This window comes from Callorhinchus milii, unplaced genomic scaffold, assembly GCF_018977255.1.
Source record: "Callorhinchus milii isolate IMCB2004 unplaced genomic scaffold, IMCB_Cmil_1.0 Scaffold8, whole genome shotgun sequence".
NCBI classification, from domain to species: Eukaryota; Metazoa; Chordata; class Chondrichthyes; order Chimaeriformes; family Callorhinchidae; genus Callorhinchus; species Callorhinchus milii.
Window position 1 is genome coordinate 20,448,073 of NW_024704749.1, and position 17,872 is coordinate 20,465,944.

Below are 17,872 nucleotides of genomic sequence, written 5' to 3' on the forward strand. Positions count from 1 at the left end.
GCATAGTGGCTGAAAGTCTAACTATCGATGGTGGGACAGAGGGGATTGGGGTAAATGGGCAACTGTTCTGAAACATCACCTTTGTGAAAGGAGTAATGTAAATGCAAGCTGGTTTTGGTTAGCTCTGGATTTGATGCACTGGCAGCAGATGTCCCCCTGCATACTCTATCTTGATCAGACTCGCATTGTAAAATTGCGGAGCACACACATGTATCAATATTGTGAGATCATCATGTAAGTATTATTGCGATAACATCCAGACATTTTGGCAGGTCAACAATGACTTAATGCTAAAGTCAGTCCAGGTATACACAAACAATGTGGCACTATTGTAATCCTTATCAAGAAGCATACAAAGAATGGAATTTCATGCAGACGATCTCTGGTAGCAGTATAAAAATCACACAACTCCAGCTTTTAGGATTTGGGAGTGTCCGAGAACCACAACAGAAAAATTAAATTAAATGAAATTGACACTGTGTCATGCAATGCAAACTATTATTTAGGTGCTGTTTAGGTAATGCAAAGACATCATCGTTTCTATGCATCTGGAGAAACAGATCAAGAAACTTACACGATTTTTTAAAAGTTAAACGCAAAGGCTGCACTGAGAACAACAATCGTGTCATTTCTGCCACTTGAGCACTATTCTTTTTGCAGCAGGCAGCATAACCTAATCCCATTATATACTATGGCAGAATGAGTTCAAACAGAGCTGTTTAGAGAAATGATCATCAAGTCGCCAGAAGCTGCTGCCTGAACCTCACCTCGTTTACTTAGCAGGTCAGAATCTCAGTAATGGCAGGAAATGCGTGAAATCCTCCTGCCTCTAAATGTATGTGTTGTTTCTGAATCACAAGTCTTTTTGTGTCTGTGGCCTTTCCCAGTCTCCTGGGGTAGCTGGACTTGGGCAGGCATAGCTCAGCTTGTCCCATACAGAAAACACGCTCTCACTGCATTTGGCAGCAGCAATTCAACTTGTCCAGCACGGTGTTAATGCTACAGGATCACCTCAGCAGGTTTTAGAAAGCATTACACACTAGAATCTCATGTCATTTACAGGATTGCCCCAGAAGCAGAGGCAATGCTGTGAGAAAAGTTGCCTTTTATTCACTTTCAGCTAACGTCAGAGCCAGCTATTTAAAAAGATTAACTCAATCTGAACTGATTCGCACCCATGAGGTCAGATTAAAAAGAGCAACAGGAATTTGTTGCAGGTCAAGTAGGTCAAGGTTTAATACCTAATTTAGAAATTAATCCACTGCTCTAGAATCTGCAAACTAATTTCTCCTGTATGGATCCAAAAGTGAAAACACACCAAGAAAAATATGATAACACTGCTTCATTTCTATTTTGCAATATAGTGGAGAAATACAAATGTGTCCAAATGTTAAAGTGTTCTGAGTAATGGACCAAAGCTGGTGAGAGTATTTTTACAATTCCGCAAACAAGGCCAATTAATGAATCAGTAGAAAATAGGGCTCCTAGCATATTTCTGTGTTTTTTTTCCCCTCAGTGTGAGGCACGGAGAAATTTTCCAGTAAATACAGGAGTCTCTATAGATTAAGGACCACTGAAGATCAATTGGCTATTAGGGGCAAAGAAACCTGCCACTCCTCCATTTCTTACGGAATACCAGGAATAGGGCAGCACAGACAACAGAGCACCAAAACGGATTGAAAAACATTGTTTCAAATAAAACACATCAGGAGTTCCTTACCGCGTGATTTCATGCCAATGAAGCGATTCTCGATTATGTCTATACGTCCAACCCCATGCTTCCCCCTGAAAAAGGCAGAAGACGAATGGTATAGTTCAATTTCCTTTTGAGATGAGTGACTCACCCCCATAAAGGTACAACAGGGCATTAAGTAATTGGCTCAAGTGATGTAGACATTAATATGGTTGAGGTTAAAAAGGGCCAGTCAACTGAGAGACAGCGTGATAAACTCGCACAATGAACATTCTGCCTCATTAAAGGATGTCAAAAAATTTTAGGATGGCTGCACAATTCCAAGGCACACAGCCTGGCACTTTGTCGGGCCCTGAATGGGAGTGAAGTCAGATTAGAATAAAATGAGACTGATCTTTTCACATACGATGAAGGGAGACGTCGAGCGGTGCACAAAGAGGCAATTCTCCAGGTCGACAGCATGTTGCTGGAGCTGTGCGGTATGAGGAGCGGCCGATTAAATCCGGAAGAAGACCTCCAGGGCCGCTACATTCAGAGTACACAGACAAAAATCCATGCAAAATTCTCACAGTCCAATCTGCTATAGGCGGGCACCGAGGACCATCACAGTAGGCCCGGGGAAAAAAATACAGTAAATCCAATCTCATTTATACATGTCTATTCAGCATCACATAAAAAACTCATTGCAATGCAAATCCTGCTTTCATCTTGCTAGCACACAGCACTTATAGTGGCTTTAGAGGAAGAATAGTGACCGAGGAAGTTGACAATTAAAAGTGACAGTAACCAGGAGACAAGATTTTTTTAAAAAAATAAACCTTTTTAACATCACAGCTGTATTCATGCAAGCCTCATTGTGTGTGTGAAGTCATTTCGTCCTATCTTTTAAATAACAGTTTAAAAGGGGATAGAGCAAAGTTTTATACCATTGTTCCATTTTGTTCCAATACAACACATAATTGCTATGTCACGCATTCTTCAAAAAACAAAACAAAACAAAAAACTAATATCTAAACAAAACACATAAAGAGCTGATGCTTGTTTCATTTAACACTGCGGATCCCTCTTTTCCCAGGCCTTTTATCCTTTGAAAGGCCGAGCCTACCTTAAAAGCTATACAGTTTCAAAAGAAATTGTTGCAGAATTCAATGCTTCATTTACCATTTTTATTTTATAATAACAATCATTTTTTGGATGTCATTTTATAATAAAGTGGATAATCTTTAAAATAAAACCAAATAACCATGAATTGCTGTTATTAACATTCTATTTAAGAGAGTCACAATTTGTTTGTCAGATGGGTATCTGACATTTCTCCCACAAAAATATGCAGTCTTTACAGTAGATTATGTGAAGTGCATTGAGATGTCTCGAAGACATAAGGTGCTATATCAAATGCAAGGATTAATATTATTTATATAGAAACCCATCACTGTGCTTTCTATATCAACACCAAATTAGACATATACACAGTTCTTCTATTAGGATAAGTAAATAACCACTGATCACATTTCCTGCGTCAGAATTCTATCTAGCTACTCTCATCGGAAGAGAGCTTGTGTGAACCTTAGGTGATGTCAGAGCTAAATTTTGCTCTGATCACATTGGAAGACAGCTGAACATACCTGAGCACAAGAAACCATCTTCAGGAAAGAAGGGATAAAAAAATAAATTGGAGACCCAATAATTGAAAAAACTAGTTGTTGAAAAATATAGTGGCAGGTCACTGTTAGAACATGGGTATCGCTTAATATTAGTGAGTCGACTGACTACTTTACATTATGCTTATGTGCCTTTATTAATGAGTTGGGATTTAAAAGATTAAAAATAGTGAGTAGGTGAGTTGTTCTCAGTGCTGAGGTACCACCCACAAGGCAAGGTTCTACTATATTCAAAGAATGCAGAAATAACATAACAACAACAATAATCCTTGCATCACTCCTGTCGACTCTCACACTCCGCGGCTCAGGTGCCCAGCAACGTTGAGTGCTTTGAGATGTCCTTGATATATAAACATAAATTGTATTGCATTTGAAATAGTGCTGCCTTTCATGTCATTAGGAGGTCTTAAACTACGTCCCAGGATTCACTGTAAAGTGCGGACACTGTGTGTTTGTAGACAAATAGTGTGCTGGTGGGGCGAGAGTGCTACCAACTGAGCCAGGCTGACACATAATCTGTAAATCCAATGCTTTCACAGCACAAGTAATGATAGACTTGCCATAATTCTGCAATGCATCTTGCTACAATATCCATTGGAAATGCAGCTTTTCTTTTGCAAAAAACATCAATGAATGGGAATTTATTTCTGATACTTAGCTTTCAGTATCAAACAAACATTTTGTATGTACAATAAATCCCTCAAAACAAAGCTAGTGAGATTTCTGCTGGCTTCCCAGAGCGTGAATTATAAACATTTATCTTCAGATTCATAGGGCTGTGCAAGACGAAAGAAAGCTCCAGTTTGATGTGAAGAGAAATATGCTGAGTTGGAGATAAAAGTTTAGAATGTTCTTACCCAATTTTATTGAGGTATAGGAACAATTCAAGGGCTGAGTCACAAGTGGTCTTGTCATGGATGTTGGTGACTTTGACAGGGACACCTGCATCAGATCAAAAAAAAGGAAAGCATTTGAAGGCAAAAGGTCTCTAAATTCATGGATGGTGCATTAAATGGGGCTGACATATGAAATATGAATACACCCTGGCAACTAAGAGCACCGTGGGCCTTGGCTGAGGAAGCTGCACGAAGGGACATAAAAACTCCTTTCTTTCTGTCCGTGAAATTGTGGCCAGGCCCTTTACTAATTAAATTTCACACTTCAGCATTGTGTAAGCCACAGCACCTTCTGTCCCACCAGTACCTCATGCAGGCTGGACAAATGAGCGAATAGAATGGTTTTTTTCAGGCTGATAAACGGAGGGGAGCGCACACCACACAGTCGGCAGGCACACATGCTCCACATTATCCTGCCCTACAAAGGTGAATGTCTGTAATAGTCCATCAAGGGGAATAACCCCATGAATTAATCATTGCCCAAAACAGGCAAAAAAGGAGATGTCATTGGCCTTCTTATTAGCTGCACGAAATGAGCAATAAATGAAACAGGAAGCAGTCGGGGGTGTGGAAGGAGGAGAAGCAGAAAGCCAGTCTCTAATCTCCTGCACATCCATCTGTCTCCCTTATTAGCATTTAGCACAGCAATCAGTTGCCAATCAGAGTAAAATAGCCTTTTTAGCCTTTTCTCTATAAAATGTAAGCTCCACATTAATGATTACTAAGCCACGACAAATTTTTGCGCCTGTTGTATTGTCTGCACTCAGCCTCGCGAGCATCAACATAGTCATCCTGTTGTCCAAAAAGCTACTTAGTCTGAAAATAGTTAATAATTAGATTAAAACTTCAAATAAATTAACTCTTAGATGAATAGTTATAGCAGGGGGGCTTAGTCCATTACAGCCATTAAAATGTATTAGGTTTTGAGGCATTTATTCCTAGACACAAAAGACGTTAACATAATAGTGCTGTAGAAAAAGCATTGCACTGCCTCTGTGAAATAAAACACAATATAAAGCAGTGTTAAAAGGAAAAAAGTTTAACACTGCTGAGAGGCATTTCTGTTTGTGTTTCACATTAAGAGCAATGTTAAGCATCGCAAAACAGCATATTTTGAAGCAGAAAAACTTTTAACTACAGTTTTTACCGTAAGGACAGGTTTACTGTTTAGAAAATAATTCCATCATAGCAAAAAAAGAAATAAATCTTAATTTTTTTTATTGTTACTATCGGAGTCCTGTGGCTTAGTGGTTTGAGCACTCGCCTCGCAAGCGAGAGGACTTCGATTTGATTCCCGGGCAGGGCAAAATGTTGGGCAAGTTTCCTTTACTCCAGATGCCCCTGTTTACCTAGCAGTAAGTAAAACTCGTTTGTTGGTCCATTGGCGGATTGCTTTGACGCGGGTAATAATTCCTTCAAAATAAATAAAAATACTTTGGTCACTCAATCCACGACTGTTTGTGGGACACTGCTGTGTGCAATTGGCTGCAGCAGTTCGCCCACAAAATATACAGTCAATTAACTTTACAGTATATGCTGTGAAGTGCTTTGAGACGTCACGAAGACGTGATAAGGCGCTAAATCAAATGAAAGGATTATAATTATTATTCTGTTTCAACCTTGTTTCTCCGGCTGTTGCACCAGTGAAAGTTCCTTAGTGTCTCAGCCTCCTGTCCAAACAGGCAGCTTGTGCCCACATCACAAATGAAGGCACCAGTGCTCTGACACACTGACAAGAGGCACACTGCTGCAGAGCGATTGCTTTAGTTACCACCTTGTGATGGGTTAGATTCCAACATTACACAAAGTCCAAACACCATGCATTTTGATAAGCAACAATCTTCAAAAAAAATTTAAATTTAAAAATTTTTCTAAACTTTTTAAAAAAACACAGCAATGTCACGATGCTCAAATGCTCGTTTCCTTTTCAAGCTAGTCCAATCCACGTTCAAAAGGATAGGGAATCTATCAACAAAAGAGTCCGACTTAAGAAGAAAGCCCTCACTGTCCCCAATTCCAGATCTGAGTTCGAGAGTGGGGAAAGAGAATGGACACTCCCTCCCCCCCACTTTTTCATGCCCAGTGAACACAGGTGCAGGATGACTGAAGCTAAGGCACTAGGGATCCTGAAAATGCACACAAAACATTGGCATCCACTACAACACTTAGATATTGATATGGATCAACAATGTAAACAGATATCCCAGGATCTTCCAATCAATATCTTTAAATCTCTGGAGTTACATCAACCAGAATACTGCACTAGGGCACTGAATCACCCACCCACCACTTCATTCCAAAGTATCCGATTGTTGTAGATATTATATGCATTACACAACAACAACTTGCACTTACATAGCGCCTCCCAATTTCCCTCCCAATGTCATTCAAACTATTGTTAATGAAAGCATCAAGCAAGATGGGTCTCAAAAGGCAAAATCTTGCCTCACTTGTTTTTTGAAACACATAAGTTTGGTGATTCTCCTCCACCCCACAATTGACCCATAAGTGGATCTTAAAGCTAGATTAAACACCTCAAATGTGATCCAGGATTTAGTCAGCACCCTAATATCTCCCAATGTCTTCACCAGATCAATATGAAGCAATGATCAAAGGCATTCTCATATAAAACCACAAGCTGCCCGCATGAATGAATGCCAAGCTGTTGCTTCCTGACCAAACAATTGGTGTTGAGTGCAACTGGGGAAGACTGCATCGATAGGGTAGAGCAAATCCTTGCTTATAGCAATTCTAACATTTGTTCCAACACTTCCTTTTGCCGTGTCAACTCCGCCCAGAAATATGCACCTACCATTTTTGAACTCAATCTCCAAGGTGTCAGGAGTGTTGGGAGCCTTGTCTGGGTCTGTTGTCATCTGGTACATGCCTGCTGGTGCTTGGTTCTTGTTATTAAAAAAAGAAAATTAAGAATTATTAACTGACAATGATAATACATTAAAAATGACTTTTTGGACAGAACGTGAAGCATACAGTATATACATGTCAACTTTCTAATGTTTTATCCTCTTCCTTTTCTCAGCTCCATAAGCACTGAGATAAAATAATGATTATTTTGCAATATTTAATATAGTGCCTTATCACATCAAAACATCCCACAGAATTTCTCAGATTTTTTTCCTGCAAAGTATAATGACTCTATAGAGTTCTGTTCCTCAGCCCTTATCAGTGCAAATCTCAGATTATTTGCTCAATAGGAGCAGATTAATCTGTCTACTGACATTCCTATTTGCTCTCTGTTATCACCCCTCCTTAACTCCTTTGGGGCGGGAGTGGGGGGAGGGGGAGGTTTGCAGGGGATAGTAGAGAGTAAATACCATGCCATGATACACCTGGGTTTGTTTTTACTCATCCTAAAACTATGGATACCAAACTATCATACATCATTTACACACAACTCATCTCTGACAGGGAGAAATGATTGCTGCCCCCCCCACCCCACCATTACATCCTCAGATATTTTCTCCAACAAACATTGAACAGACATTGGATCCAAATAAGTAGTAAATCTCCTGATCTTTAACAATCCTCAACTTGATGAGAAAGACAATTAGAAGAACAGCATTTGGTTGCAGTTTGTTCAGATCAATACGTTTTATCAAAGGACAAAGGATTTACATGTGTAAGACTTTACCAACAAACTCATTTTTAGATAAAGCAAAACTTGCAGTGAGACCATTTAGATTAATAGAATCACATTTGCACACTAAATTGTGGAAAAGTATTCTAAATCCTTATGACAGATATCCCTCAGCTTGATAAGCACAAAAAAACACTGATTTCTTACCTAAACAGCTCAATGCAACAAAAGATTTGATTATCTTTTTATATTAAAAAATTAAATTGATAAAAAAGTTTCCTGTGGTTTTATTTTTTTAAACTTAAAATTTGTGCCAAAGTAATAAATAATTTTCTCAGCAGAATGATTTGGGTTTGCTAATTTCCTCGCCTCTTTTGGTGATTCTTACTCTTGCTGAACACCCTTTGGGAGAGATAGTAAACAGGAGCCAAATACCAATTGACATTTTTTCCTTTAGTCTAAGGGGCGCTGAGGAGAAATCTAACTAACAGCTGCCCTGGTTGAAATCAGCTCATTTACTACAAACTAGGATTTAAATCCATGGCTTTGTGTGGCTTAGTGCTCCACAAGACGGTTCCTTTACCTTATAACACCATCGAGGGAACTTTAAAAAAAATAAATTACTGAAAGGCGTGTGGGACAATATAAATGTCACAGTGACTGTGGGGCCATTGCAGTCTTAAAACAGTTTTTGCAGGGACGAGAACAAGGTTTAAAACACATTTTCGGTGAGATTAATAATTTATTTTAAATAAGACTTCGATCATCAGCAAAATATAAAACATATTGGTTTGCAGACAACTTTGTCCTTTGGTAATGCAAAAGGGTCAAGCTAAAAATATCCACCTGATTCAAAGGAATTTTAAAAACAAAATCCTAGAGAAAATAATTCCCCCTCTTCAAAACCTGTGCCTTGTGCAGGTATTAAAGGCTACAAAAATGTCTTCTTTCCCCTCAAGTTAATTTCATCTCATCCTTTGACATGTTCTCAGCTGGAGTCAGAGTAGTCTTAGAGGAATAAGTCAAGCAAAAACCAAAGCCCGCAGTTGATATAAAATTCAAGTTGATTTGGTATTGAATGAAAACCAATGCAAATCTACGACCTTGGCAGATGTCTGACCACCACACACTATTAAAAAAAATGGGCATCTCGCGTGACTGCAGTTAATACAGCCCACAAGACAGCTCAAGACGAAGCTATTTAGAAACAATTCTGTGTCAATAGATAGAAAGTTTTATTTAAGGCACTGGCATCAATCACAGCTTGGAGGAGGGACACTCCATTAAAAAAAACCTTTTAATAGTCTATCTAAATGGAAACAATCACCAGGACACATTGTGTGAAACATTCACAGCTAACTTTAAATGCCTCTCATTAGTGAACAGTATAAGTTAAGTAAACTGGGGACAGGAAAAGGAAGACAATAAATTGGGGAACTAACTAGTGATAAAATGTTAAGAAACACATTTATTTTCCGAATTTGTTTAATAACTAAAAGTCATTTTTGTGAAATAAGTTTACAATTAGNAAAAAAACTATTACAATGTTTAAACTAAATTTACNAAAAAAACCTAAACATAATTTCATGGTTACTGGTTTAAAATAACAATCCATTCAGTCCCATTTGCCTGTCCTTACATCATTAGCCTGTCTTATGGATCGAATAATAAAAATAATAATCCTTGCATCTGATATAGCACATTTTCATGACTTCAAATGTCTCAAGGCGCTTCACAGAATATACTGTAACATGAATAGATTATATTTTTGTTGCCGAAATGCAGCGCACATCAGTGTCCTACAAACAATTGTGGATTGAGTGACCAAATTATTATTATTATTAAACAAAAACAATTTTTTGAACAGATTATTACCCCCGGACAAGCAATCGACTAACAACCAGGTTCCTATTTAGTGCTAGATAAACAGAGGGATGTGGAGTAAGAAAACTTGCCCAACGTTTCGTCCTGCCTGGGAATCAAACCAGGGTCCTTTCGCTTGTGAGGTGGGTGCCCTAACCACTAAGCTACAGGATTCCACAAACAACCCTATATTTAGGAATGAAGTCTTAAGAAAATACTAAGAGTGTCCTTTTTGACAGAATCAATTTAATATGACTATGTTGATTATTTTTAAAAGGCTTTTGAAAAGGAACATTAACTTCAAGAGTCAACATCAATGTGAATACAATGTAAAGAGCAAGCTGAAGAGTGTTGTCATCAGGCATTGCCTGTTTGGGAAAAATAAAGTTACTAACAAAAGCAAAATTCAAAAGATCTGAAGAAGTGACTTGGGAGCTGAACGATGACTACATCTCCCGTCAGTCTGCCGAGACACACGATTTGTTAACCTCAGAGTTGTAATAATAATAATCCTTGCATTTGCATTTTCACGTCGGAAGGACGTCCCAAAGCGCTTCACAGAATAGACTGTAAAGTGAATTGACTATATATTTGTGGGCAAACGCGGCAGCCAATTGCGCACAGCAATGTCCCACAAACAGTCGTAGATTGAAATGACCAATTTATTATTGTTTTTGGTTTTTGGAGGGATTATTATTAGGCTCTGTGTGGAGTAAGGAAACTTGCCCAAGGTTTCGCCCTCTGCCTGGAATTGAACTCAGGTCTCTCACTTGCAAAGCGAGTGCTCTAACCATTGAGCTACAGGACTCCACGTCCTGTAAAGGTGTTTGCCAACTTCTTTGCACATTACCAAAACGAGCTCCCTTGCCCACTTCACAAGAGGTCAATAAATTTCCCTTTCTGCAAACGCTTGTAATGAAATATCTGTTTCTTTTTCAGGAAAAAAATGTTTTAAGTTGCTGTGTGATAGGCAAACTGGCCAATGGTCCAGCCTAAGCATTTGTTAAAATCTTCATAAACTGGATGATGGTGGTAACCCAGAGATAAAGTACCAACACACAGTGCCCCAGAGTGGCAACTTCCACCTCCCATTTGCTAAGTTGCTGACTTCATTAAGAGAGTGGGAATGTAGAGGCCCCCTACACATCAGCAGTGAACCTACAGGGAGCGATGTCAGCGCTGACCTGACGAGCAATCTTTAGTCCATGCTAAACTAGATGTACACAGTGCAGCAGTGCTAAACCAGGGCAGGTGATAACATGGGTGACTGCCTGCAAGAACACAGTCACTACACTTCACAGCAAAATCTTGAAGCAATTTGAGGCATTGACAATGTTATCCATCGCTTTATCAAACACAAGTATTGTTATTAGATTAGTTAGTGGTGAATGAAATTCTCATCAAACTAAACGGGCGACATTTAGACTCCTGCAATTTTCAAACAGAAAGACTCTGCCTGGATCACTGACTACACTGAGACTTTTCCCTACTAAAACTAGAAATAATCACACAGTAAGAATATAGATTACTATTATTCAGTTTTATAGCATACAAATTCATTCCAAAGTCGCACATTGTAAATGTATCACACTAGCCATTTATAAAAGTACTACATTTCATAATCAAAAAGAGTGGATTAAAAATCTGTGGAATTAAACGTAAGATACTACCCACCATAATACTTTTACAATAGATCAAACCGTATACATGCAATCACTGCCATACTATCGTGGAGTCCTGTAGCTCAGTGGTTAGAGCACTCGCTTTGTAAGTGAGAGACCTGAGTTCAATTCCAGGCAGAGGGCGAAACCTTGGGCAAGTTTCCTTACTCCACACAGAGCCTAATAATAATCCCTCCAAAAAACCAAAAACAATAATTAAATTGGTCATTTTCAATCTACGACTGTTTGTGGGACATTGCTGTGCGCAATTGGCTGCCGCGTTCGCCCACAAATATACAGTCAATTCACTTTACAGTGTGTTCTGTGAAGCGCTTTGGGACGTCCTTCCGACGTGAAAAGCGCTATATCAAATGCAAGGATTATTATTATTATTATTATCGTTTTACCTCTAAGAATTCACTGACTGATGGAATCAAAATCTCCTCTGCAGGTTTATGCAAAAAGGATTTAAGATGATCTCTTCAGATTCTAACAAGCATGACACCAAAGCACAAAACTGCCCACAAATTGGTACTAAAAGATGCTCGATTAGAACATTTAAATATTTATACTTGTGTCCTCTCGTGAGCACATTGCTTGATCATAATAATCAGAATAGAGAGCTTTACTCTACATGTAATCGTGCTACACCTGACCTTACAGTACTCAATGCTGACACTCACTCCAATAATTGAAGTTTCTTTTTCTGTCAGACATGATCAGTCATTCCTTTCCCTTAAAAACACAAAGATTTTAAAATTCAGGCTTCAGATATAAGAATACTTTATTACATCTGCGCCCTAACCTGAAATCTTTTCTTAGTAGAAGTTTGGTAAATTTAGGCTAACAAAAACAAGCATAAACAGGACACGCATTTTGGGAGGTTTGGATTTTAAAATAAATTATCTACGCACAACATTTAAAACTTCCGTGCGGTGGCATATTTTAAATACTTGCTGGTGATGAAGCTAGAAACAATTTTGTAAAGAATATGTGCTGTGACTGAGAGTGAGGAAAGAGAAAAAACTATATAATGAACTGCACATTTACTCTTTCAGGTAGAACTTGGAAGCAATATTAAAACTGAATACATTAATTATGCTGGACCCAATTTTGTTTTAAAAAAAACACTGAGAAGAATAATACAAGGTATTAAACCTAAATTGTCATACTATAAATAAAAAGACCAGTGAAGTTCCTAAATAACTCACATCTGGAGTTTATACAAGTCTGGAACACATTGAGTGATCAAAATTATATAAACCATAAGCACTTGATCAACACCCAAGATACACTATCGACTTGTAAATCTCATTCTGTAAATATACCAAAATACAATAACTTGTTATTTTCTATGCCCAGTTTAGTATTTTACAGTCAGATTTTGCCTGTGGGGGGTCACAGCAGTTAGTAAATGATTGCTGGCTCTTGCGCATATCCTATTTCAGGACATATTTTCCTGGCTGATACAGAAGCCTAATGGGAAGAAAACTGTTTTTTTAAATTGTTTTGCCAATATCAAGTAATGTCTGATTTGTGTAGTCAAACTGCTAGCATCCCTATTCTCTGCTGGGTTCTCGTCAATCCCAGAGTGAGACCTAAGATGAAAAAGTTTCACTGATATTCTGACACAAATCACAGTTTAGTGGTCTGTGTGTAAAATGTAAAAGAATGTTAATTCTACAGGTAATTTTCAAATGATCAATGGTAGTCCATTGGAGCTAACATCTCAAACCGCATCTTATAATGAACTGGAGGACAACTGAAATATGCGAAAAATCCTGGTGGAAGAGTGATCAGTATTATTTCTTAAAACGTAATTTCCTCATGCAATGCCAGGGAACCACTGCATTGTCAGAGGTGTTGTCTTCCTGATGAGCTGCTAAATTGGGCCGTCACATTCACCTAAAAATACACAATCACTCCACTTCCCAGTAAATCCTGAGAATTGCTGTGACACATCCTCCTGTCCTGATGTGAAAAGCGCCTTATCAAATGCATTATTGTATCAGTCGTGCACCATACCCTCCCACCTGCCCAGGGGACATTCAATGCGATTCCACTGGATGATGGACATGAGGATTCTGTGAGTCCAATTTTGCTAGAGAAACTCACTTCATCTTTGCTGAGCCAGTGCCGCCAATTCGTCTGCAAAGCCCCATTGAGTGGAACAGTTTCCTCCCCTCATACCACACTACTCCTGTGCCAGGTTGGGAAGGAACGTACCATTGAGACACTTACAAACTTGATTATAATAATTTCTTGTTCTCTTTCTTTTGCTCACTCTATTTTCTGTTAATTTTGTGATAATTATTGATTGAAGATTGAGCACTGATTAACATTGGAGGGTACTGGTTTGAAGATGGTACAGGGATTGCTGGGTGGGGAGTTAAATCATTAACAGAAACACAGTCATTAAGTCATAGATCATTCAGTAACAACTGTGTATTAATTCAGCTTCATTGCGCTGGTGGATTGAGAAACGCTAACTCAAACCAGCGGTCAAATTATCTATTTGCATTCACTTGCTTGAACAAAAGTATTTAAAATGAGAACCTGATATAGATAGAAGAACCATTATAGTAACACTTCTTTAATTTTAAAAGGGGTCCGGATTCTAACAATGTTGGAGGTTAGAATCCAACATTTAACAAGAGAATATAACTGACTGCATGATGCAGCCTTCAGCACACTAAAACAAAGCAGTATAATCAGAGTTGACGAATACAATAACACTGATCTGTAGTACTAGCACCATTAACAAATCTCACAATGTGCGACCAGATATGTGCTTCCTTGATCTCTTCTGCCCAGGTGATGAAGATACTTAAGACTATTCATCACCCTGATCTACTCTTGTGCCCCTCTTCCTGCTCAACCCAAAGCAGCACGGCATGCAGCGTGCAAGAAAAACATTTCACACTTCTCTCTATTGCTTTCTGGATTGTAAATGCATGCTGGCCAAGAGGCTGGGCAAGTGAACCCTATCAAAGCTATGCCAATGTAGCCTAGTGGGCAGAGTCTCTACAGAATGTGTACAGCTGGGAACACCTGGGGTAGCTCAGCAGCTCACAGTATCAAACTGAAAACAGCTATAAGGGTATGCTCTGCCAAAATCCAATCCTCTGTCCAATTACTGCACTTCTAGTAAGGTAGGTATCATTCCACTGTTTAATGTGCCAACATAAGTACCCTCGGCTATCTCTTGACAGTATGTCAACCCCCGTTCACAATTTTATAAAACTGTGCTCAGTCCAGAAACAAACATGAGCATCATCCATTTGTTTCTTTCCACCCACAAATATGCAGTCACTGAACTTTACAGTATATTCTGTGAAGAGCTTTGAGACATCTCAAAGACGTGATCAGGCGCTATATCAAATGCAAGGATTATTATTATTATATATTTCATATATTCTCAAACACATTGGCAGATAGAAGGCAGCGAGGACATAGCTGTATAAAAACAGCAGAAAGCAGTTTTAGCAAAACATATTATGGATATGAGGGGCAAAGGGACGAGAACTTAATGCGGAAGCATTGCAGCCAAATAAAAACAAATTTTAACCAAAAGAATAATTGAAATAAAAAGGGCAAAGAAATGACAAAAAATACAGAATATATATTTTTTTCCCATATCTACTCCTTTGATGGACTTGACGTTTTAATGTGCAATACTGGTACAATCATCAGTGTGCTTTACTGTTCACAATAAGTTTTTGAGCCAATTAAAGAATACTCAGAAAAATCTAATCTATACTGAATTCAAATCTCTCTGCCGTATATTTTTTATTTAAACATAATAACCAGTTCCTTCCTGCATATAGAAAGTTGACTTAAATTATTTTTCCTCTTTACCAAACATTGAAAGAAATTCAGATTGTCTCCTATGTGAATCTGACCTCAGCTACTTCTTAAAATGAAAATGTACCGCCACTCGATCAGCTTTCCTTGATTGCTCTGTGTTCTGCTCCTTGTAGTTCAAAAAACAAAATCGTTTTGTACACTATCACTGGGTTCCATTTAGCCCTCACTGTAGGAGGCCAGACTGCAATGTCAGCCTCACAGAATCTGAAGAAAGTCTACCCAGAAAGGGGTGAAGAGAAGAAATTGGAGGCAAATGGGCCGTGAACTAAACCATCATGTAGAGCTATCGATGCTGATAACATTTATTCAATCGCCTGATATTGTTGAGCTTGGCCTGAATGAAGTCTTTCAGAGTGCTGCATGAAGTTAAAGCAAGTAAATTTCTATCTTTTTCTGCATTAGCTGCCTCATTGCCCTCCAATCGGTCTCACAAAAGCAGAAAATGGTTATACCATCTGCTTGTAAATCTCTGTAGCCAAGTGTTCTTGTTGCGCCACTGCACACATTCACAAGAGTTTTTTTTAAAAAAAGTGTTAGCCTTCTAGGCATGCCTAGAGTCTCACACCAAAGTCAACAGGCCGGATCAAAGAAGTTTGTGTTTATTAAATATATTGAGATAAAGATTCCTGTCATTTCAAGACTGATTATAATTGGGCTGATAAGATTGTTTAAATTCCCCCACTCAAAAAAGTCACCAGACCTCGAAGCAGTGTGGATGGGGATGCCAAAATAGCTTATTAAATTAAAATAGTCTTTTGGATTCTGAACATGTTTAACACTTCACATTAACTTTTAATTAGCCAGAGCTCTACAAAAGCGTGAATAATGATTTATATTTTTTATTCAAAATCTAAACAGGCCTTATTTTTTCTTTAAGATTCACAAAGATTCCTGTATCCTGGCGGTTACCAACAATCCTCACGCCGTATTAAGAGAAAATTAAGGTGCAAACATTAGGTGCAAAAAAAAGTACCAAAACTAAGATAATTAATTAGATAAAGTTATAACACAGTGGTTTGGGAGTATAAAAATCAGGGCCAGTGTCATAACAGGGTGTGCTATAAACATGGCCACAGGTCAGCACTCTGGGTCAGGTCCCCGCTGGGGGCACGAGACTGCACCGCACATACGAACAGGAAGACAATCAGATCAGCTCTGGAAGCTGGAAGTGTACTGTCTACCACGGTGTGTCTAAAGCAAAGTGCATTCTGATGGGATCTGAATCAAGTGAAGGTATGAGATGAGTAGCATTGAATTGACGTTCCCAGGTTCCCACATAATAAAACCTCTTATTTTGTATAAATTGATGTACATTTTATTGTTTAAAATAATTCTGCTCTTATTGAACTGAGGTTTCTCTAAAACTAGAAATCTTTTATTTGTAATAAGAGGAACAAAACAAACCCACTAACCTATGCTGTGCACAGTAACATTAAATAGCAATTTCACTCAGAATTGAGACATATTTTCACTGGAACAGAGAAGGTGAGGGGAGATCTGATAGAAATTTAGGGGTTTTGTGAGTCGATAAGGGGTGAAATTATTTCCATTGGTTAGTAAATGTTCTTCTTCCCTTCTACACACCTTTACACAACTGACAGGGAGCGCAAAAGGTCAAAGGGATGTGAAGGCTGGAGGGAAAGAAGGAGAGGGCCAGGTGAAGGAACTTTAGGATAGAATTCCAGAGAGCAGGTGGAGTAGATTGGGTTGGGTACATAAAGCAAGCTAATAGTAATAATAAAAATCCTAATAATAATAATCATCATAATAAAATGTAATGGTGAGGTACATCGGTGGTCGGGCCTTCAGCTTTCTGCCCCCACCCTCTGGATCACATCACCAAGGGAGAGCAGATCAGGAGGATGTTTCAAGGTGCTTCACAAGATTTACTGTAAAGTGGATTGATCGTGTATCACGTAGGCAAACACTGCAGCCAATGTGTGCACAGCAACGACTCACAAGCAGCCATAAAGTAAATGACTAATAATATCTGGAGGATCATTGGTCAGGATACTGGGAGAAACTCCCTTCTCTTTTTGAATAGTACAGAGGATCTTTAACATCCACCTGAACATGCAGACAGGACCTCTGTCTAACATGTAAATTTATGTTCTACTGAACTCACAATCATCTGACCGAAAGGGAAGAGTGCTACCAACTGAGCCAGGCTGACACCTAAAGACCTTTTGTAGTTCAATTTTCTTTTTTAAAATTGCTCCATAAACAGAACAATTTCCTTAGTTATTTCCTGTATGTGAGGGAAAAATCTACTGTGACAATTAAAGGGCACTGCAACTTAACATGACCAGAAATCGAAAATCCCAAACCACTTTCTATCGACACCTACCTTCATTAAGAAACTCACTAAAAGATTTTTGGTCAGAGTCAGGATTTTTATTTATAAAGAGATGGTGAAATGCTACATTATCTGATCCTGGATTGACTGAGCAGGGGAAAAACGGAACCAGATACATACAGTGCAGTCCCGTGCAGACCAACCTACCCGGCCTATCTCACAAACTCATCGAACATGTGCACAACCTTAGCATACAGTTTGATCATCAGCTGTCTTTTCTGCCCCACGTTCAATCCGTGATCAGGTGCTTTCCTCCACCTCTACATTGCCTGCCTTC

The 17,872-nt window shown here is 38.7% G+C and overlaps 1 protein-coding gene across 2 annotated transcripts in view; it reads right to left on the reverse strand.

Annotated features, from left to right (window-relative positions):
* Positions 1–17,872, reverse strand: part of ass1 (argininosuccinate synthase 1) — a 62,873-nt gene that overhangs the window by 19,914 nt on the left and 25,087 nt on the right. For both annotated transcript variants that reach the window (XM_042337137.1, NM_001292129.1), the window contains 3 exon segments: positions 7,063–7,153; positions 4,212–4,296; positions 1,721–1,785 (listed from right to left, as the gene is read on the reverse strand). In XM_042337137.1, the coding sequence (XP_042193071.1) occupies positions 1,721–1,785; positions 4,212–4,296; positions 7,063–7,153 (241 nt within the window).